Genomic DNA, 22910 nt, shown 5'->3' with positions numbered 1-22910 from the left:
CGGGGCAGCTGGCGGTTTCATCAGAGGCAGCAGTGATGCAAGGCACCCGTCAGATGGCACCCTGCGAGGCGAGGCCCGGCCAAGTGGTGACACTCTCTCGGAGGAGAGAAGACTCGCACGAAGGGCCCTGGACACGCCTCCTTGCGAATCTGGGGAAAGAGACAGAAGGGACCCAAGATGCGAACATCCCCAGGCACGTCCACCATGGGCACAACCACCCCTAACTGGTCCTGGAGGGAGCTAACGCCGGAGGATTTAGCCAAACCCAAAACATCAGGAGGGAAATAGGAAGAGGAAGGGAGGGAGGAAGAAAGCAAGCTCTTACCCTGCTTTCTTGCTTCACTAGGCTCCTGGAATCATATATACATATATGACGTACATGTCTGTGTGTGTGTGTGTGTGTATACATATATACAGAGTCAGTGTTTCACTCAAGGTATCAGTACTTTGATGCCTGCCCCCACCCCTCATCGTAATATCTCAAGCTGCTCCAATGTGAGTTCTCCAACCAAAGCAATGTTGAACAATGGGACCCTTGCAGTTGAAGAGGGCATCATGGAATCTCCAAACTCGCCACAGAGCCTGACCCGTCCTGGCCGCTGTAGCCCCAGACATTCCTCAGGGCGTGACTCAACACGTCCCTTTCAGACCCAGCCCTGGTGGCTGGCCGCTGCAGGGCTTTGCAGGAGCAGCCTGTAGGCACGGCATCATCCATCAACCTTAGGCTCCCTGGGACTAAGTCAGAGCTCCGGACAGAAATCAGGGCTGGTCAGGGTGAGCTGCAGGGCTGGGTGGGAGTGCTTCCAAAGATAACTTGGGCTTAAGAAGCTTTCCAAATACAACACATAAAGCAAACACAGAGACGGAAGAACCAAGACAGCAGCCTGACGAAGCTGAAATAAGCTAAGACTGTAGAAAGAGCGGCGTACATTGGAATATACCTATATATACATATATAAATATATAATTTTTTTCACAATAAATGGCACGTTTAAGTATATACATTGTATGAGAAAGGATCATCTTTTTATTTGTGCCATCAGCCCTTAATAAGCTTGTGACACCATTCTACTAGTTTCTGACCACTACAGGTGCATCTTCTACGTTGCAATTAAAGTGATCACGAAAAGTAAGCTACTGTTCCCTGAGGAAAGCACAATTCTGCAAAAATAAATTGTAATTTGTAGAAGGAAATCCATCCTCCCTCTTCACAGAAGCTGTTCATCTTTGTTAGCAGAATTATGATAAGCCACAGGGCATCTAGTTACTTGCCTAGAAACCAATTCAATAGAACATTTTCACTTTTTCCAACCTAGCTTGTGACAAAGAAGCACTAGAGTACTCGGTTTTGTTTTTTAAAGTGAAAGGGTGTCTTCTATCTTATGCACGAGATGTTTCTGAAGAGTGTGGAAAATAAAAGAAACGATTTGAACCACACGTTCACGTCCACCGGGAGCAGAAGTCCACCAGGTTCCCCAAAGCATCTCTTCTGCAATTGCCATGTGGTTTTGCCAGTTCAGCCGTGGTGAAGGGGGAACTCCCTGCCAGTACCTTGCTTCCTGTACGTGAACAAACTGGATTCTCTGCCAGGAGCCAGGCCCAGAGCTGCAGTAGCCGAAACAGGGCGAGGGAGACCTTCTCCACATATCTCTGCCCAAGGAAGTCTGACGCCTTCATCACCTCCATCTATGCGTTTGCTTATTTTTGCAGCAAATCTCTAGGAGGCTTCAAAACCCAAGCAACCCCCAGAGCTCTTTCAAGGAGCCAACTTTCTGTGACACAGAGATCAACTACACCTCCTAGGCTATCCCTGCCGTTTCAAATTCTTAGTCCTGGCACTGGAGCCTTTTCTCTTTTAAAAATACTCCTTTCAGGGGCCAGCCCGGTAGCGTAGTGGTTAAGTTCGTGTGCTCCACTTCGGCGCCCCGAGGTTCACACCCCAGGACCTGTGCACCGCTCATCAAGCCACGCTGTGGCGGCATCCCATATAGAAAATAGAGGAAGATGGGCACAGATGTTAGCTCAGGGCTAATCTTCCTCAGCAAAAAGAGGAGGACTGGCAATGGATGTTAGCTCAGAGCCAGTCTTCCTCACACACACAAAAAATAAAATAGCACTCCTTTTATCTAAAGAATCAACAGAATTGTGATGTCGTACAATGGGAAAGAAAAATAACTCTCTTGTTTGCGTATCCATTTGTTTCCAGAGAATGGAAAGAAAGTGGGAAGGAGAATTCTAATGACTCAAGCAGATAAGCACTGGCATACTGCAGGTGCCCCACCAATGTTTATGGAATCAATCTATCAACGGTTGAATTGTGTCCCCCCCTAAAAAGACGTGCTGGAGTCCTAACCCCTAGCACCTCAGAACGAGACCTTATTTGAAGACAGGGTCTTTACATAGGTAATCAAGTTAAAAGTCGGTGATTAGGGTGGGTAGCAATCCGATATGACTGGTGTCCTTATAGAAAGGGGAAATTTGGACACAGAAGTAGAGGCATAGAGAGAAGATGATAAAAACAGATAGAGGGATAAGATGGCCGTGTACAAGCCAAGGGGAAAGGCCTGGAACAGATTCTTTTCCTCACAGCCCTCAGAAGCCATTAACCCTGCTGATAGCTTGATCTTGAACTTTCCGCCTCCAGAACTGAAAGAGAATACATTTCTGTTGTGGAGGTCACTCAGTCTGTGGTCTTTTATTACAGCAGCCCAGCACATTGTGGGTCACAGTCCCCTCACTAACTGGTTGATGAATTGCCTTCTCTGAGGTCCAGTGTCCTCAAAAGGAAATCGTGACTGGAGTAAACAGAGGAAAGTCTCTTACAAGCAACAGCTCTAAAAAGACACCAATTAGCTGAACACATACTATTTGCTCATATTAAGAACATGACCTGCCTCCGCTCATTTGACACCTCCATTTTTCACACGAGGAAACTGAGGCACAGCGGTTCACTGCCTGTCATGGTGAATAAGCAGTCTTGCTGAATCCAGGCGTGTCCGCAGTATACAGTTTTCGCAATTCGCCAGAAAGACACCCTCACATTTTAAACTCTCTGGAACATTCTTATTTCTGCTTCTTGAAAGGTCCCATCCTTACGTTTAAACGTGCATATGCAACATCAACTAACATTAAATAGAAACAAGGGCAAAAGGTATTTCTGAGAGTGGAAAAAAAAAAAAAAGCTATTCTGGTTGCATTCAAAAAACTTGGAAGAGGAGTAAAACTCAGAGCAACCAAAGACAGATGAAACATAGGATGGAAAAAAACGGCAAGGCATTTAAAAAATCCTTACTATTTCAGCCCTCTCCTATCAGATTTCGGCCGGGAGGAGGTGGGGGGAGGGATGCTCCGGGAAATGCAGACGCCTAGGCTGCAGACCCGCGCGCCACTGCGCACGCGCCTGGTGGGGACCGCGGGGAGGCGGGCGGGCAAAACTGAAAGAGAAACTTGCTGAGGGTCCCGGGCCGCCAGTCCCCCCACCGGGGGACTCCGTGACTAAGGCCACCTGCCTGCACGTTTACCTGGTGGCTCGCAGAGATGCCACCCTGAGCATCTTTGCACCCCTCTCCCCAACAACCCCATGCACCGTCCTTGTAGGATGTCCCACTTTCCTCAGGCGCCTTTCCAGATTCAAGCCATGCATTTGCCGCGGCCCGGGAACTCGGCTCTGCGCGGCCCTTGAATGAGCATCCCGACCCGCTTACGGGTGTGCAGCGAGCCGGGGGGAATGTGGGCTAACTCGTCGCGCCCGCCCGCGCCGAACGCAGGCCCCGCGGCGGTGGGCGTCCCGGGCGCGCGTGCGCGGGGCCGGAGCGCGCGTGCGCAGCCGGCGGGCACCGGCGCGGCCCCAGGGCCCGCGGGCGCGCTTTTCTTCTCCGGCCGCACTCGGACCAGAACACAGCAGCATGGCAGCACGCGTGTCCCCGCTCCGGCCGGTCACCCACCTGCTCTTTGACATGGACGGCCTGCTTCTGGGTGGGTAGCGGCGGCCGCCTCCGCGGGGGCTTCCCGGGGAGGGCGCGCGCGGGGCGGGGGGCGCGGGCGCGCAGGGCCGTGTCCGGGACCCCCGGCGGGACAGCAGCGGGGACGGCGGGGCCCGGGTCCGGCCGGCCGCGCGCGGGACTGCGGCCTCCTCGCCGTCCGGGACGCCCACTTCCGGTGGCCGCGCCGCGCGTGGGGACGGAGAGCGTGGGGGCGGCGCGCGAGGGCGCGGCGTCGGGGACCCCCGCGCCGGCCGCGGGAGCGCAGCCCGGCCTCAGTTTCCCCGTGTGCGCGCGAGCCTCCAGGCTCCCTGCCGGCCTGCGCAGAGCTGCAAGCGCCTCGCCTGCAGCATCCTCCAGGGCGGCGGTCCTCAAGCCGTCCACCTGGGGACACGTGGCAACGTCTGGAGGCACCTGGGGTGTCCTCCCTGGGAGCGGGGGCAGTTATACTGGCATCTTGGAGGTAGAGGCCGGGAATGCTGCTGAACCCCCCGCAATGCACAGGGCGGCCCATACCACCGCACAGTATCCAGCGGCCACTGTCTGGAGTGCGCAGGTGGAAGAGCCCTGCTAAGGGGTCCGGCTGCCCAGAGGGACCCCGCAGCACGGGCATCTCCTGGGAGCTGCCTGGCCATGCAGAACCCCAGGCCCCATCCCACACCTGCTCAAATCAGAATCTGCCTTTTAACCTTAGTGCCTGAAAGTTTGAGAAGCGCGCGTGGTATGGGTTTGAAGGATTATCACTCTTTGTACATGCACTAAACAGTCTGATAGTCGATCGGGGTAGGCACGAGTTTCACCAGCAAAGACGGATTCAAAGAAGAAAACGCTCCATTTATGAACTCAGGAGGGAACTGTCCTGAGCGCTCCCCAAAGCCTGACCTCTTAGCCTCCAGAAGGCTGCATGCTTTATGTGGACTGCTGACCTGGTGGAGGTGTACATGCGTTATTGCTGCATCTCATAAAATCCTGCAAGGTAGGAGGAAATATTTGCATTGACTAATTAAAAACAAAAATACTGACACTCAGAGAGGTAGAGTTACTTGCCTCAGGTTGCACAGCTAATAAAGTGCAAAGCTGAGAAATGATTCTAGATCCATTTGATTCAAAATATAAGTGATGTTGTGCTCATAGTACGTGGTGAGTGTGACCTTTCCTCTGCTGATGGTGGCTCTGTGGTTCAGTAGTTACGAGACTGATTTTTTAAAAGGCACACAAAAAAGTGTCTTCATTTTAGGGACCCAAAGATAGAAACGCATGAATTCCTAAGGAAAAAAAAAATCCCTATAGAAATCACTAATTGGGGAGAACAGTGTATGCAGCTAATAAGTGTGAAATGACTCAATTTGGGAAAGCTTCTGGGGTTCCTCAGTATAGTTGGTAGACATGAATTTTCCTGCTCAGATGGCCAAGAAGTGAAATTGTCAAATAAATTCCTTACCCTCTAAGGAAAGGTCCAGAGAACCTGTTGTGGGAGTCTTAGTAATTTTAATGCAAACCGGGATGTCTCATTAAAATTAAATTTATTAAACTTCTCAATGAGCTTGACACTTACTCCTGACTCTAGATTCACACATAGCCGTTCCCTGAAGCGGTGAATGCTTGACTTATGTGATGGTACCTGCAGGGGAAGTTATCAGCCAGGATCTCCTCTTTACTAGTTAGGACAAATTTAATGGTTTAGCTCCTGGCAGTGTTACCCAACTCCCTGAAGCGTCACAGAACCAAGAATTAGTGGCATTTGGGGAGATAAGACTTAGCCCTCCCCCCTCCGCCATTTTCTCCTTTCTTCCCTAACTCTTCTTTGAGGGAGTAAGGCCTTGCAGAACTTTCTCAGAAATTCACCTTTGCTTATTCCATTCTTTTACAAAATGTCTTGTATAAAACACCGCTTTCCAAAATGTACGACTTGATCTCCCTTAATCTACCCAATTATGCCTACTCTAACTCCTCAGCACCTCGCTTCGAGACATCTGTTGTCTGCATCACAATATATCATCAATTTATAATGATTCTTTTGCAGTAGGCCTGCTTTTGGGAATTTCGAATGCGTTCCCCCAGGAAGTTCTGTTTGTCAATGTAGCCACAACGCTCCAGTTCTCGGGGAAGTGCAATTGGAAACAAATAGTTTCTTGGGGAATTCCTACGTTACAGGAGAAGCTTGTTTAATCAGAAGAGAATCAAGAAGTCAATGGAGATTTTTGCAGAAATGTTGACAAGAACACCCGGGCTCTTCCCAGTGCTTTTGAAATGTATGATGCTGTTACTTGTCCTTTCAAACAGAAAAGATGCCTTTGGGTTCTGTTTTTGTTGACACAAGGTAACAGTCAGCTCTGATCTAGGTAATAATTTTGGCTCGCAAAGGCCATTTAAGAGAAAAGGGGACTGAGGTTATTTATGGACTCGGACAAGATTTTGAGGGAAGAAGATGACAAGGATTAAACAGTATCCCCGCTCCTGGCTAGGGAAGATTATCTAGTTCGTAAATAACTGAAATTAGGAGCACAAGAGGTGGGCCCGTTCTCTCTAAAAGACAAGGAAGTTTGCTGTCCAGGGCAGTGCTGTCTAACAGAAGTAGGACCATATACAATTTTCTGGACGCGACACTAAAACAAAAAGATAAATTAACTTGACTGGTACATTTTTTTCTATCCTAACATATCCAAAATATTATTACTCAACACATAATCAGTATAAAAATCATCGAGGCAGTTTGCATTCGTTTTTGATACCCAGTCTTTGAAATCTGTGTGTATGTTATACTCACAGCAGCACAGCTCAGCTTAAAATAGCCACATTTCTAGTGTTCAGTAGCCACATTTGGGGAGTGCCCGCGTGTTGGACAACCCAGGCCCAGGGCTTTAGGAAGCAACCCATGATGCCTGCTGTTGATAACCAGGTGGAGGGTGGATGTTAAGAATATTCAGAATTAGGAATTTCAGTACATGTAAAACGTATTTTCTAGGAGTCTGATACAGTAATTACTTAAAATCCTTAAAAAGTCAGCAAAGAAAAGTAAGCTTATTTTCACATTCTTAAAACATCAGCAGGAAATAATACAATAGATCTGTGAGGAGAATATTCTTGGTGGTGATTATATTTTGTCATGTCTCCATAAATGCACACAGATTGCGGGATTTCAGTGGGTGACACGTGGCTTCTACTTTACCTTCACGTAGTGCAATAGATAACCTGTTCTGTACCTGGTCCCAGTCCCAGAGCTTCCGACTGGCCACGTAACAGCACTTGAGACTGTTTGGAGGTGCCTGTGTCTCTGTCTGGGGCCCAGGAGACCCCATAAGCTCTGGGACGGGCGGGAGCTCTGTGGTGCTCACTGAGCCCAGGACATCACTGGTCGCCTGAACAGGCATGCCCAGTCTGTGGTTGGAGTCCCGTCACACATGGTCATTCTCCCGTTCACTTCACCTGGGATAATTTCTTTAGACACTGGGACATCCGTGAAGCTGATGACAAAAATAGGATTTTCTTATATAACCTTAGCACGTGCCCTGGATTAATTTTCGGAAGAACCGACATACGTTGTCAGTTGACCCCACGTAACACATAAGAGGTTTACAAGTGGAGATAGGAGCCTTTCAGTGTCCATTGGTTCTGATCACCTAATGTTACAGTACCTGTGCATTCCCAAAGAGCCATGGCACCTTCTCAGGAAGCTAGAGCAGAGGAAGGATCGTTCAGGATGCCTCCATATGTGGTGGTTGTCTACCCTCAGAACTCAGAGATCCCAGTTGAGTGAGATAAACGTCGCATGCTCTTTGTTTGAGAGACCTCTCCGCACTTTGTTGCGTGCACTGGGGTCTCTTTCTGGATGTGGGGACAGCTATGCTGTGGTACGTTCACCTTCAGTCTGCCCTGGCCCCCCGCCGGGAGCTAACAGCACGTACTTGGGTTTTATGTCACTTTGTTGGGTGAAATTTAGGTTCCGCCCATGTTTGCAAACGAGTTGGCTGAAATTTGGAGGCCGCTCTGAGGCCTTGACACAGAGCAGAGCCCACACTTAACGGGGCCCTGGCTTCAGCTCTCATTGCAGTGTAATCGATGGGTGATCATCTCTTCTTGTGGAAACTGGAAAGGTGTCTGGAATGTGGCGAGCGTAGAACAGGGTCCAGAAAGATGTGGAGTAAGATGCTGGTGGGGGTCTGGGGAAGGTAAGGGTAGACTGTATTGTAGATTAGAGGAAATTCATCTGTAATAAAAAGCAATCCAGTTATAGACTGAAGTTGGTAAACTCCACTCTCATAGGTTCTGCTTCCTAGCAGACCTGAACCACATCAGCCTTGTTTGTTCTTGTCGTTCGAGGTTAGATGTCCACCACAGCTGCTCCTGTTTCTAGCATAATTGAGAAGGGAGTGAGATGTAAATTGCAAAATTCTGCTGATAAACCAGAGTTTTGTTCAGCTGGCAATAGGACTAAGTATTCAGCGGATTCCCGTCCGTGCGGGTGTGAGATGCCCTTTCCTTGTTTTCTCGCAGCTTCCTCACCCTCACTGCCTGGTTTTGTTCAGCATCTTAGCTGTGCAAACTGGTCATCATCGTGGGAGAGCAGTCATCCTCTTTTCCTATGACCCGGCCGTGCCTTGTTCTTCCTTCTCCTTCAAAAGCTGTGTGCTGGGGAGTCTTAGGTCCCTTTGTTCTTTCTGATTATTTGCTGTTTACTCTTGATTCTTTTTTTTTTTTTTTTCATTTTTAAACTACTATAATTTAAATACCAGTTCTGCTGTGTCATTTTTCAGGGGCAGATGGAGATTTACTGTAAAAGGGGAAATGATGCCCCCAAGAAAGCGCTCGTTATGTAGATAGCCAAGCGATGGTCAGACCTTTGGATGGGATGTTTGGAAAGTGATCGATACACAGCCCGTAGCTGGAAGGGACACTAGTGTGATACCAGAGTGGATTACATTTGAAAATAATTTCCTACTGTCAGGTGCCCGTGAATACCAATGACTAATCGTTACAGCATTGGATATATTTAAATCTTCACTTAATTTTTTTAAAATGGGGGCGGGCAGTCTTTGTTTTATGGTGCAGACATCTATAGTTTAAACTTGCCTTCAGGGCGTGTAATGAGGATTTTCTTGAAAACGTAATAACTAACACATACGTTTCTGCTTATGGAACTTTTCCCCTGTGGCTTTGCAGAGGAGGAGATCATTCTCACACTTGTTAACATACTCTTCTGAGCGTTTGGCAGATGCTTAACTCCCTTACATTTTTCTCTGACTCCCTCATGTCCTTTGCTGTAATGCCTACGGTTAGTAGGTAAGCGTGTACCAAGCGGCTGTGCGGAAAGGGCCCCAGCCTGGGATGAGGGTGGTCACCTCTGCATGCCCTTACCGCCAGTTCCGTCTGTGTGGCTCGTGGCACTGGGCTGGGCAGTTGACGGCCGTTGACTCTCCTCTCCTAGGCCTAGGAGCTAAGCCAACATATATGCCCTTTTGTGATCGACAATGCTCTATTTAAAAATCTCGCAGCTCACATGGCTAGTGAGGGACAGATCCGGGAGCAAACCAAAGTTTGTGCAGCTCTCAATAGATGTGTCCAGTCTGTACGTGAGATGAGAGCACACGGTCATAGTTTGCACATCTGAGCTTGTTTGAGGCCGTGGAGACAGAAGCTAGAATCAGCACCAGGCTTCCCTCCCTCTCCTGTGCCCTGCCCCATGCACGTGTCAGAGAAGTGGAGTGTCGTTCATGAGGACTGCGCACCTGTTTACTCTCTGGACCAGCACTGTCCATCCAGCAGAACCACCTGTCATGCTGGGAACGTTCTGTATCTGCGCTGTCCTGGACAGGAGCCACGGGTGGCACCTGGACATGTCCAGTGTGGTTAATGCACCTGAGGAACTGAACGTGTCACTTTATTTAGTTGTACTTTATTTACATTTAAGTAGCCACCATGGTGGACAGCACAGCTCTAGAGGTGTGAATTTACTAATTCCTTATCTGTTAGAAAAGATTGTCAGCGGCAGTAGGGGCTTCAAAATGAGTCTCTTCCCTTAGTCGTCTTAGTAGCCCAGCTGGGACACAAAACATGATGGGTGAAATGTGTGAGTAATCGTTGGTAATAAACATGGTGAGGACATGCTATGGACAGAGCAGTGTTTTGAGTTGAAATGAGGGGGGAAGCTGTGCTGTCAAGTATAGAGAGGAGCCAAGACGAGAAACGGATATTTCAGACCAGGAGAAGACATGGCTGAGCAATAAACATGTTTTCTGAAGCAGAGAAGAGATTATTTTTGTCAAGCAGAGAGTTTGTGTTAAAAAAAGATGACTTCTTATTAATGATCATTTTAATATGATCATTAATCGTTTTAATCATTAATCGTGGAGGCAAGGATGGCCTCTTTGTGGGGCTGAGCTCACCCTAGTGTTTTCCAAACTGGGGTCCAGATGGTAGTTATGTCCCGTTAGCCTGGTTTAAACTAGAAAACCTCGTCCCATCTTCCAACCACATAACCTGTGTTTTCCCCCATGATGGTGACTTTTGGAAGACTCCAGGCCAGTTATCTTAGAGAACGTCCTACATTCTGGATTTGTCGGGTTTCCACATGGTGCCATCTTACTTGTTCCTCCATCCCCTGTATTTCCTCTGATCTGGAAGTTACGCCTAGTGCCTCCGTTGGGCTCAGCCATTCGTTTGTGGCAAGAACATCCTGCACTACCTCATCGCCTATTTGGGGAGATGTTACAGATGGTCAGTGTGTGGTCGGTGCCCTCACTCCAGTCCCAGCCCCACTGAGAAGTCTTGTCATCAGGAAAGCTGTCAAGTTGACTCTTGTCTTCCGTGCTGGTGTTTGGGACATTTTGCTGAGAAGTCAGTCCGGAGCCTGAGAGACCAGGTATAGGTGGTAGCCGTAATGCCTGTGTGTCTCAAAGGCCTGAACCATTAGGCAGAAGAATGGGCAGGGTGTGGTTGCAGGGGAAGCCGCAGCGCCCACTCTGAAGAGAGGGTGCTCCCAGGAACCTGGGGGAGGTCTGTCTGGACGGGTTCCTCTGCAGCCCTGCAGATCACACTGCTTCTACCTCTGCCTAACGCAGACCACATACCCTGATCTCTCTGAGTGGTGTTTGATGGTGAGGTCCAAGGGTGTTCAGACCTTTGCCGTCAGACTCCTTAGAAAGCATAGGTGCATTAAAAGCAAGTACAGTTGCCTGCGCTGTATCCACTTTTAAAGGGTAAGCTTAATATTTGAGACAGAGGTGCATAGTTTTCAATGTAGTTTTACATTCCACACCCCACAGAGCAATGTTCATGGGTACTTAAAGTGATTAAGTTCTTGATTTCTAAATACCATACCCAAGGAAAGGAACCAAGGCCAAGGAGAAGTGGCAGATTCCAGTCTGTGGCCCATAAAATACAAGATGAGCCTAGGGCACCTTCTTATGCCAGAATGCAAGGAAGGGCCCCACTGCCAGAATGCAGGATGGTTTGAAATCAAAAGAATAGTGACTGTAGCAGATTATAGTATTCTAAATTAAAAAAAGAAGAAATCCGTGTGTCATGATCCTCAAAAGAGAGAGAGAGAGACAGGGGTGTGGTGGGAAGGAGGACAGCTGCTTTACAGAAGAATGCCAGTTAACAAATACAGAACGAATGGTAGAATTAGTCCATTCACCATTTTGCAATCCCCAGCATAGATGGTTCAGACAAGCGTCACAAGTGGAAGCCAAGACCGTTGGGTTCAATGTGGAGGGGGGTGAGGGTGTCCAGATAGTGCCCGAGTGCCACGCCACAGGGTGCTGACAAATAGCACAGGCAGACGTACCTTCGCAATGGACAGTTCCAGGGGCCACTGCTTAACCGATGGTTCCCACTTAACTGTGCCAATGGTGGAGCGCCTTGTCACTGTGTGCCTTCCGAAGGGATGCCACAATGGTTAAGCTGAATCAGTCGAGCCTCTGGGAGTAGTTTCCGGTTCAGAGGGATACAGGAACAAGTCAGGTGACACCATGTGGAAACTACCAGACAAATCCAGAGTGTAGGACATTCTACACGGTCACTGGGCTGGACTCTTGAAAATGTCAGAGAGGCGACAGGGACGTAAGTGCAAAGCTCACTGGATATTAGATTGAGGGAAAACCTCGATGAGATACATTTTTGTGACAGTTGGAGAACAGTGATATGCACTGGATATTTACTTGATGTTCTCCCATTATTGTTAATTTGCCAGGGTTTGGTGGTACCCCAATGGCACAGCATTTTGGCTGTGTAGAAGAGGGTCCTTATTTTTTAGAGAAGCATGCAGAGGCATACAGGAATGAAGTGTCATGTTGTCTGCAGATTTTGTTTGTTGCATAAGGTGTAGGTTGTGTGGGTCTCTCCTGTACTACTTTCGACTTTTCTGTCTACTTGAAAAGTAAAACAAAAAAGGAATGGGAGGATTAAGCCTTAAGCATGAACCACTGAAAAGCAAAAATAAAAACAAATTATTAGGTAGGAATCAGTAGAGTCTATTTAAAGAGACAAGAATGTGAAACATACATCTTTAGAAGATTCACATTAGAACCCTAAAATGAACAGTTCCAGAACCTTTACCTCTCTGGAAAATTCAGTTGGCTGCGCAGTCCGTGATGTGTATGTCACTAGAGGACGTTCAGAAAGGAAGAGACCCCCTCACTGTTCTCATTCTCCAGCTCCTCGTCTTTTCCTCACAGTGCGGTTGGAGCCAGCCCTCAGGATTTGTAAAGACCATTTTGCACCGCATTTCCTGTGGGTGGTGTCTTAAAAGGAAGCTGATATTTTGTCAGGAGGTCACACTCAGGAAAGAGAGAGTAGCAGCCTCCTAAATTTCTTCCAAAAGTCGCCACCGACCCATACCTGCGTTTCACATGGTGTGGTGTGCTGATTAGACCTGATGATAGCGTTTCCTATTAACCTGACAGCTGAGTCCCTGAGCTCTCGTGACCAATCTCAGTGCACCGCTCAGCTGACTTCTGCAGCTCTAGGCATGCGTTTATTTCATCGCTTACTACCCGTGGGCTACCAAGGTTTAAGGGGACTCTGTGGAGCTAGAACTTGAGTGCAATAATGGGATGGTTCTTTTTTTTTTTTTTTTTAAGATTTTATTTATTTTATTTTTCCCCCCAAAGCCCCAGTGGATAGTTGTGTATCGTAGCTGCACATCCTTCTAGTTGCTGTATGTGGGACTCGGCCTCAGGATGAACGGAGAAGTGGTGCCTCGATGCGCACCCGGGATCCGAACCCGGGTCACCAGCATCGCAGTGCGCGCACTTAACCACCAAGCCACAGGGCCGGCCCTGGGATGGTTCTTAAAGGGATGCCCACGTGAAGGTAATACCTGCATGTCGTTTTCGTTCCGTTGGGCCCAGTGTTGTCCCTGGAGTCAGGGTCCTGGGGGTTACCTGTGCGTACGCATTCAGAGTTCTCTTTGTCTTGTTTACCTCCATTTCAATAGCTTAGAAACCCTTTAGCTCTCTCTTGCTTTTTAAAAAAATCACTTGGTTATTAAAGAAATTTTTTGCAGCAAGGCATTACTCATTTTTCTTCTGGCTACAAATAATCATAGATTTCATTAAATACTCAACGTTTTGCTGATTTCAGTATAGTCCTCTAGTGTGTTCCTATTTTCTTTCTGCATCTTGCTTCCCTCATTTATCTTATAAAGCATTTCCTTTGATTAAATTGATAACATTTTTTTTGTATGATTATTTTGGTTAAATCGATAACATTTTTTTTGTATGATGATTACATGTAATCAAGGTAAACTTTACGTCCGCCTGAGTTACTAACTTTTGCCACCTGATATTTTGACCTTTGCACGGACATTTTGGTGACTACACATTAGTATTTAGGTGACTGGCATTATAAAGTGGAATTAGAATTGAATTTGAGATTTGGAATTGAAGCATCTCATCCTCTCTACAAAGAAACTGACACAGGACCACCTGGTTAGCTAGTGGAAGAGCCCAGTGCAAGTCTGGCCCCCTGACTCCTACTTGGGCACCTCATCATGTGTCTCTGTGGGCAGTCTTGGAGCCACACATTGGAACCCATGGACGTGTCTGTTGCTGTGCCAACCCTCACTGGTACAGACGCAGGTGGAGGTCCTTCCTCAAAGATCAGCAAACTGATGTCTAGCGTTTCAGTCTTATCTCATAAAGGATCTATCGAGACGGCCGCCCAAGACCACTCTTGCTTATGAAACACTAGCTGCAGTCTCAGATGAAGCCCTGCCCATCTCAACGCCTATTTACGTGCTCTATGGGTTTGGTAAAATTACCCATCCCGGTGTTCCCACAGACCCCTGCACACTCCTCATCTTCAGCCTTTGTGCATGTCACAGGCAGCACGTGACATCTCCTAGGCCTCCAGAGGCGTATCAGGATATGAAAACAATCAGATTGAAGACCATGTTAATATCTAACCCAGGGCCCTTACTGCACTGTTGAACCTGATTTTGCAGAAGAGATTTAATCATCTGAATATATTGTGCAGCCCTTCTTTATGGCCATAGCGTCTATTATTAGATCGAGTAAAATAATGTCCCCGCTTAGTGAGGGGATGGCACTTCTGTGAAGTAGCCTAAAGGACTTTACCATCTTTATCTAATCAACTCTATAAAAATAAACGCAATGTACCTGTCTCGATAGTTACAATTAATTGTTTCTACTATTGGGTTGGGAATAGAGTTGGGGTCCTGATTTTGAGGGTGTACTTTAAAAGTGTCTCTTCATCAGTGTCCTAGATTGGGGTACGTTGACAGGAATCTGCAGGCATCATTTCCTCTTTCCCTTTGGGATGAAATGGTCCTCCTCCTGTTGAAGCTGGTGCCTCTGCCTCAGCTGGGGTCCTGGCCCTTCCTTCCTCAAGGATCTTTCTCTAAAATGCAAGCTTCTTGCTCCTTTTTTTCTGAATGTTAAGCTGATGCTCTTTCTTCTTGTTTCATGCTTATATACCTCTCATAAAGTATGTTAAGTCTGTCATTTAAACAGACGCGGAAACACTGCTTCAGCCTGGTGGTCCCGCCGTAGCCACAGCATAACTCCCTGTTTGCATCCTCGGCCAAGCTTCATGAAAAGGCAGACCACGTTCTCTGCCCCTGCTCGCTCATCGACCCAGCTTCCTGCAAACTCCTTTCCTCCCCACTGGCCACAGAAGTTGTGCTGACAAAGGGAGCAGTGATTTCCGTGCAGCCAGATCCAGTAGGCACTCTTTTCTTAGATTTCCAGAACTTTCTGCTTCGTTTCCTGCTTCCCCACTCTGCCCCTGGGAGTCTGCCTCATTGGCATCACTGCCTGTCCCTCTTCTGTCTTCCTCGTGGCTCTCTCTCCCTCCTCTCTTCTGTTTGGGGCCCCTGTGACTTGCCCTTGGACCCCTTCTCTCTGTGGAGATCTCTTGTGCACGCCTGGCTTCAGCGAATGCTCTTGCTCTCAAGACTCGACCTCTGTCGACTGCCCTCACCTCTCTCTCGAGCTCCAGCGACACTTCACAGGAACCACCGGGTGTTCTGACCTGAGCTGCCCAGAGGCAGCGCCGAACCCCGTATTTCAAACGGAGCCTAGAATTCTCTGCCAGATCTGCTCCTCTCCTGCATTCCCGGGGAGCCGCACACGTCAGAGACCAGAGTAGCCTTCGAATCTTCCATTCCTCACCCTCCCCAGTCCCCAACGTTCCAAGTACCTACTTATTTCTAAATATTTCAGAGTTGTTATTGTGTCATTCCAGCTGCCACTGCCTTTCTTTAGGCTCTCTGTCTTTTTCCTCATCTAATAACAGCTAATATTCGTCAAGAGCCTTTCCCGTGTGTCCAGAGCCATTGCGAGCACTGTGCCTGTGTCACCTCTTTTAACTCTCAGGGGGCCGAGGGTGCACGGTTAATGCCGTCATTGCCCATGTTGCAAAGGAGGGAAGCGAGGCTTCATGAGATCAAGCGGCTTAACTTCAGAGGCAGTGACTGTGACGGTTACCACCTCGTGCCTCTTCTCACAGCTTGAGGAAAAGAGGCAACAATTCAACAGACTCAGGTGTTCTCAAGGGCGGTTCTGTCACTTCCAGAAAGATCACTGGTGGTGGTTGGATTTTGGTGCCCGTGTGGGTGAACCTACAAACAGAGTGCTGGGGCCCAGGCATATTCGGATGGAGAAGGCTTTGGTGAGAAGGTAGACCTCACCAGGGGTTTTTTGCTAAAATGTCCCAAATTCCTTTGTCAGAGGAATTTGGCCATAAACCGGTCCCTAAATTCTTTCCAAGAGAAAGATCGTGTCTGCGGGTAAAAATAACCCTCAGCTCTGCCTGCGGTGTATCGGATGCCCTCTCCCGTCCCGTGTGCTGGGTTTTTGTGCTTGGATGTGTGGTTATAACACAGTTAAGTCATCTCTGGGTTTGCCGGGTGTAGCCCGATGAACTTGCTCCTTTCTGAAAGCTCCAGCCGTAACTCAGCACCCATCTTGTTAAACCAGTTGTGCTCACCTTGGCCAGCTGAGAGCAGCCCAATAAAAGCATTTACAGTCGCCCACTGGGTCATTTGAGCAATACAGGTAGCCAGGCATCTGAGGCAGCTAAAGAGGCTTAAGGCTGCCAGCCTGTAGGTGGGTCCATCCGGATGGCTGAAGACAGATGGTGTTTTCTGCTGTTGAGAGTTTGTTTCGGGGGAGAGCTTTTAAGTCCAAAAGGAATTGAAGAAAAGCATGATAGAACAGGTCCACGAGGGCTCTTGAGGAGAGAGAGAAATGCTCGGGGTGTTCCTTCAATTCATGAATCCCACAGCGTTTTATAGCATGCCCCCCAAATGCGCGGTACTGACACTGGTGCAGGGAGTGGGTACAACGCCGTCCCTGCGCTTCCCGGGACTAGAGCTGTGGGAGTTGGTTAGGTGGAGAAGGAAGTGCCAGGACTATTCCAGGCCAGGAGGGCACTGTGCAAATGTAACAGAGCAGACAGAGGTTGAGAAAAGGCGGCTCTTGCGTGACCAGAAAAGAGGTTACTCCCGTCGATGATGGGAGCAGAGGCAGGAAGGTATGCCCAGGACAGGGTACGGCGAGCCCTTGTGCCATACTCAGGAATTCAGATTCTACCTCACAGCTGTGGGGCAACCTTGTAGGCAGAGGATGCTGCAGACAGGTCTCTTTGATGATGTGTACGACTAAAGCTTGGACACTGGGAGTCTGGCTAGGAGGCTATTGTGATCGTCAGGGTGACTGAGATAAGGACTGTGTTAGCTTCCTAGGGCTGCTGTAGCAAGTTACCACAAACTGGCTGGCTGAAAGCAACAGAAATTTATTTTCTCACAGTTCTGGAGGCCAGAAGTCCAAAATCAGTGACAGCAGGGCTGTGCTCCCTCTGGAGGCTCTAGGGGAGGGTCCTTCCTGCCTCTTCCAGCTTCTGAGGGCTCCAGGAGTCCCGGGGCTTGTGGCCGCCTGCCTCTAGTTTCTCCTTCCTTCTTCACGTGGCTTCTCGCTTCTCTCTTATGAGGACCCCTGTCATTGGATTCAGGACCCTCCAGGATAATGCAGGAGGATGTCATCTCAAGACCCTTAACTTAATCACACCTGCAAAGACCCTTCCTCCAAATCAGGTCACATTCACAGGTACCAGGGGGTTACAATGTGGATGCATCTTTTGGGGGGCCACCACTACAAGGGCACAAAGGGTTGCATGAAAGAGGAGATGCCTGATTCAGAGCCTGTTAAGTTGACCTCTGGGTTTCAGGGACTGAGGGAGAAGGAGCTGGCGAAGATTCCCCTCTGGCTTGGGTGAATAGTACTGGCTTGTTCTGAAGTAGAGACCAGAGAGGGCAACAAGTGTTTAGACAAGTGATGAGTTCTGTTCCGGGCATGTGGACATGTTGAGTCTGAGTCGCCTGCAAGTCTGGGCAACTTTGTAGGTTGACATCATGGATGAAAACTACCATCGTTTCCCATTGAAAGCAAACAAAACCCTGGGTGCTGTCACCCTACAAAGAAACCTGAAATAGATGGCTATCAACCTAGACCCATCTTTGGATGGTGGTGGTACCTATAAGACATTTTAAATTTACGTTTTGAAGTCCCTCTTCCCACATATAATGCACACACTCATAGAGGTGGAGAGTTAGTCAAGGAAGGAAGGATCTAGAAGTTTAGCTCCATTGGCTTACGTGCCCACTGTGTTTTGCTGTATGTTTTGTTTTGTTTTCCATGGAAATAGAGAAAAGAAAGGGATTTGGAAGCCAGGAGGAGAACGTGCTACTCTGGTACGGAGGGAGCAGGTCGGATCCTTCCTCATTCTCAGGCTGCCCTTTAGCCCTCTGATTCCTCCTTAACCCCTGTGTGAAAGCCTGCCCTTGGGGGTTCAGTCTGTGGGATGTGTCGACGTGGGGGAGTTTTCACGACGTTGAAGTCTTCTCGTTCCCTCCCTTCCTTCTTGCTGCAGCTTGGCTGCGAACATCAGAGAGATGCTCTATTTTGTCACTCATAGCTTTACACCCAAAGTAATTCTTCACACTAGTCGATGCTTGCTACATCAGAAGGGCACAGCCTATGCTCTGTGCTGTCCAAATAAGACGTTTCCACTGGTAAGGAGGTTAGGATGGCACCTTCCTTTGCCTTCACCAAAGCTGTCTTACCAGAGGTGGGGTCTTGAAAGAGTTGGAGCCCTTGAAAAAGGAAGGAGATCATATTCTGAACTAAAAGTCCAGGCTGTTCTATGATGCAGTAATAAATAAGTGGTACTTCCCAAAGAGGCAGTCATTGCTGGCGACAGTGTTTGCATCCAGCTCCTCTTTTGCGGTGGGGACTTGGGGTAGGGAGAATGCTTACAGCCCTCTGAAGGCACGGAAGAGCTCCGCCTGACTCTCTTGAGGCTGGGAGCAGATCCGTGAGCAAAACATTGGCTTCCATACTATGTTCTCCATGAAGGTTGGATCTGGGTCAGTTCTGTAGACTGCTCGAGTCTGAGCACTTAGAACAGTGCGCAGACATGGTGTGTTTATCGTTGGAGAAACCCCAATTGGTGAACACCTGTTTGTTCGCGTGGATGGGTAAATGTTATATGACACGGCAGGGACGAGCTGGCTCCAATATAGGAGACCACTCCCATCTCTCCACATTTCATTTTCGGTACAGCACAGGCAGTACAAGAACAGAAACTAGAAGAGAACCAGGGAGGTCATTTGGTGTGTGCCCTGTGATCTGTACGTGTTGTTAATGAAATATCGGGGTATAACTAATGACATCCTGTCTCCTCCTTTGCACGTCCTTGGTTTCCCCAATTACGTTCAAAGCAGTGGTTGCCAGATCTGCCAAAGGCTAAGGCCTCTGTCCTGTCTTCCCACGTAAGAACTGGGCTCATCTTCTCATTTCACCTGCAAGAGCTCCAAGTCCAGCTGCATTTAAGTGTAATTATACTTAATAAAGAGTTGCCAATTACAGAAAAGAGGTGGTGGGGGCTTGGGCTGGGAACTTAGGATCTAATTATACATATTCTTGATTATTCGTGAGTGATCACCTTGGGCCCTGCTCTTTCATCTGACGGCTGTCTGAATATTGTCCATGTCGTCATTCATTTGCATCGACATTAGCCTGTAAACAAAGGGCCTAAAATAATTCAAGCGTGAGGTACGTGGATAATAGGAACACGTTTCCCAAAGAGAAATGTTGGAAATAGAAACTAGATACCCAGACCCATGTTCAGAAAACCCTTCCCATACCCGTGGAGCTGTCTTATTTCCAGATGTGCCTGGCCACCTGTTATAGATTAGAGGAAACTCCATTCTGGGTACCAGCATGGAGTGCCAGGAGCATAGTTCTGCCCCAGGGCAGTGACGCTGTGCCTGTGGTGCCGTTGGGTTCCAGCCCTTTCTCCCTCTCTGCTCTTCTCCTGTAGCTGACACACACACACGGGTGGGGCATCATGGGTGCGTAACATTACTGATGGAATTCTGTGTTCTGAGTTGGCTGCTGTACGCTTTGGTTTAAAAAATTTATCAGCTATTAACGTTAGAGGTTCAAAAACGTACCTGTTCCTTACACATTTAATTTCTGCTTATTCTGTTTACAAATCGCGTAGATTTTAACCCTACCTGTTAAGAGGCCATAACAGTATTTGACTCTATTGACAAATTTTTGATAATGCTAAACACCTTTGTGCTCGTTAAGCCACATTTATAAAACTAATATATTTTATTTCCTTGTTGAGTACTTTCCTCATCTGAATTAACAACCGAAACCTTTTTGTATAGCCAGTGATCACTTTAAGCCTAATAAATGAAGTTTACAAAAATGATAAACATAAAGTTCACTTGACTGTCCCAATAGAGTTCCCTAATGTCGTCTTAAATTGTGAGTGAAAATTAGTAATATAAGTGTGCGTTTAAAAGTTTGTTTACAGCAAGGTTGCCCCAATTCGCTTGAAGAGTACAAGTAATAAAATAATAAATAGCACACAAAAATTTATTCAGTTGCCGTCCTTCTCTTAAACATCTCTGAATGTTTGAGGAGTTGAGAGGTGCCTGTCCATTAGGGAAAACCAGTGCCCTCCCACGTACCTTCCATTCCCTTCCAGCTGACTAGATTTTCCATTTCTTAACGTATGTAAATGTATTTCTACCTAAATCCAATACTCTTTGAACCTGACAAGAATTCTGCATTCTTTTATTGTACTTCCCAGGTCCATGCCAATCCTAGAGAGGGCTATTGAAATATCTGATGGAATGCTGGAGATCTTTCATGTACTCTGTCTGACTTACGGTAGCAACTCATGAGGTCATATACCAACACGACTTGGAAAACGGACACGGAGCCACCCTTAATTCTGTGTCTGAGGAGCCTCTACATGTTCACAGAGAAGGCAACCTCATTCCATAAGAATATAAATTACCGACATTCACTAAAGGGAGGTGTCATGGTGTGTCCATACGAAATGGAGGGAAAAAAACCCCAGTGATTAATAAGATTTATGCATGTGCAGTAGGACAAGCCGAGGCTATGGTGTCCTTTAACGGCTGGTGGGTGGCCTCTGGGAAGTTGTCACATGTAGTTCTGTGAGCTGTCTGTATGTAGCCTGGACCTTTGGTTGTCAAGGCACTTGTGAATGAAATGTTAAGAAAGGTTTATTCTTATGTTGTGTTTTTGATCTGTTTGAGAGTCATTGAGAGAAGCCCAGTTAGCCAAAGAAAAAGAGATGGCTGAGAAAGTTTCCTTTTTTTTTTTTTTTTTTTTTTGTGAGAAGGATCAACCCTGACCTAACATGGTTGCCAATCCTCCTCTTTTTGCTGAGGAAGACTGGCCCTGGGCTAACATCTGTGCCCATCTTCCTCTGCATTATAGGGGACACCTGCCACAGCACGGCTTGATGAGCGGTGTGTAGGTCCGCGCCCGGGATCTGAACCTGCAAACCCCAGGTGGCCAAAGTGGAGCGTGCAAACTTAACCACAACACCACCGGACTGGCCCGGAAAGTTTCTTATTGTCTTAGTTTCTGTTGCTGCAGCAAGTTACCACAAACTGAGTGGCTTAAGACAGCACAGATGTATAATGTGTATAATGTTGCAGTTCTGAAGGTCAGAAATCCCTCATCAGTCTCATGGAGTTAAAATCAAGGCATTGGCAGGGCTGCTTCCTTCTGGAGGCTCTAGGGGAGAATCTGTTTCCTTGTCTTTTCCAGCTCCTAGAGGCTGCCCCCATTGCTTGGCCCACGGCCCCTTCCTCGTCTTCATACACATCAATGTTTCCCCTCTCTGACCATTCTTTTTTAATAGAGGCATTTTTAGCCATCAACTTCCCTCTAAGCACTGCTTTTGTTGCATTCCTTAGGTTTTGGTGTGCTGTGTTTTCATTTTCATCCATCCCAAAATATCTTCTAATTTCCCTTGTAATTTCTTCTCTGACCATTGAATATTTAGGCGTGTGTTGCTTAATTTCCACATGTATATGAATTTCCCCCATTTTTTTTCTGCTACTGATTTCTGATTTCATTCCACTGTTGATTGGGGATATGTTTCGGATGGTTTCAAGCCTTTGTAAATTTACTGAGACTTGTTTTCTGGCCTAGCAGATCGTCTTTCCTGGAGAATGGTCCACGTGTACTTGAGAAGAATGTGTGTTTTATTATGGTTGGGTGGGGTGTTCCATAAATGTCTGTTAAGTCTAGTTGGTTTATGGTGTTTAAATAGTTAAGTGTTTTAAATCAAGTCTTGTATTTCCCTGTTAATTTTCAGTCTAGTTTTTCTATCCATTATTGAAAGTATGGTATCGAAGTCTCCAACTACTATTGTTGAATCATTTATTTCTCCCTTCAATTTTGCCAGTTTTTGTTCCCTGTAGTTTGGGGCTCTGTTATAAGGTTCATATATGTTTATAATTGTTGCATCTTCTTGAGGGAATGAACTCTCCTTATAAAATGTTTCTATTAAATTTCTTTGTTTTGTTTCTAGTAAAAATGTTTGTCTTAAGTCTGTCTTATGTGACATATCCCTCTTTTGGTTACTGTTTGCATGGGATATCTTTTCCATCCTTTTACTTACAACCTTTTCCCACTTTTCAATCTAAAGTGTGTGTTGTAGACAGCATATGGTTGGAGCATGTTGTTTTTCTTTTTTTAATCCATTCTGCTAGTCTTTACCTTTTAATTGGGGTTCTGACCATTTACATGTAACACCATTATTGATTAGATAGGGTTTCTATATGGCATTTTGTTATTTGTTTTCTGTATGTCTTATTTTGTTGTTGTTGTTCCTTATATTCCTCCATTATTGCCTTCTTTTACATTAACTAGATATTTTCTATTGTACTATTTTAATTCTCTTGTCGTTTCTTTTGTTATATATATTTCAGTTACATTCTTAATGTTGCTCTGAGGATTACAGTTAACATCTTAACTTATAACAATCTCGTTTGCATTAATAGCAACTTAGTTTAAATAGTATACAAAACTTTGCTTCTATATAGCTCCATTCCCACCCCCCTCCTTTGTG

At 47.1% G+C, this 22910-nt stretch overlaps 1 protein-coding gene across 2 annotated transcripts in view; it reads left to right on the top strand.

The window, feature by feature from the left end:
• The first annotated feature begins 3524 nt into the window (after positions 1-3524).
• LOC147911622 (pseudouridine-5'-phosphatase-like) overlaps positions 3525-22910 on the top strand; it is a 55504-nt gene continuing 36118 nt past the window's right edge. The window contains exon 1 of one of the 2 annotated variants that reach the window (XM_087427915.1): positions 3525-3975. In XM_087427915.1, the coding sequence (XP_087284041.1) occupies positions 3906-3975 (70 nt within the window). In that variant the 5' untranslated portion in view covers positions 3525-3905. Of the gene's footprint in view, positions 3976-4590; positions 4957-22910 lie in introns of those variants that run through there. The other variant, XM_087427914.1, reaches the window with a different exon arrangement.

Source organism: Ceratotherium simum, chromosome Y (genome assembly GCF_057802395.1).
Source record: "Ceratotherium simum simum isolate JZ-2026a chromosome Y, ASM5780239v1, whole genome shotgun sequence".
Lineage (NCBI taxonomy): Eukaryota > Metazoa > Chordata > Mammalia > Perissodactyla > Rhinocerotidae > Ceratotherium > Ceratotherium simum.
Note: the sequence above shows the minus strand (reverse complement) of the source record. Positions and strands in the feature narration are given on the sequence as shown.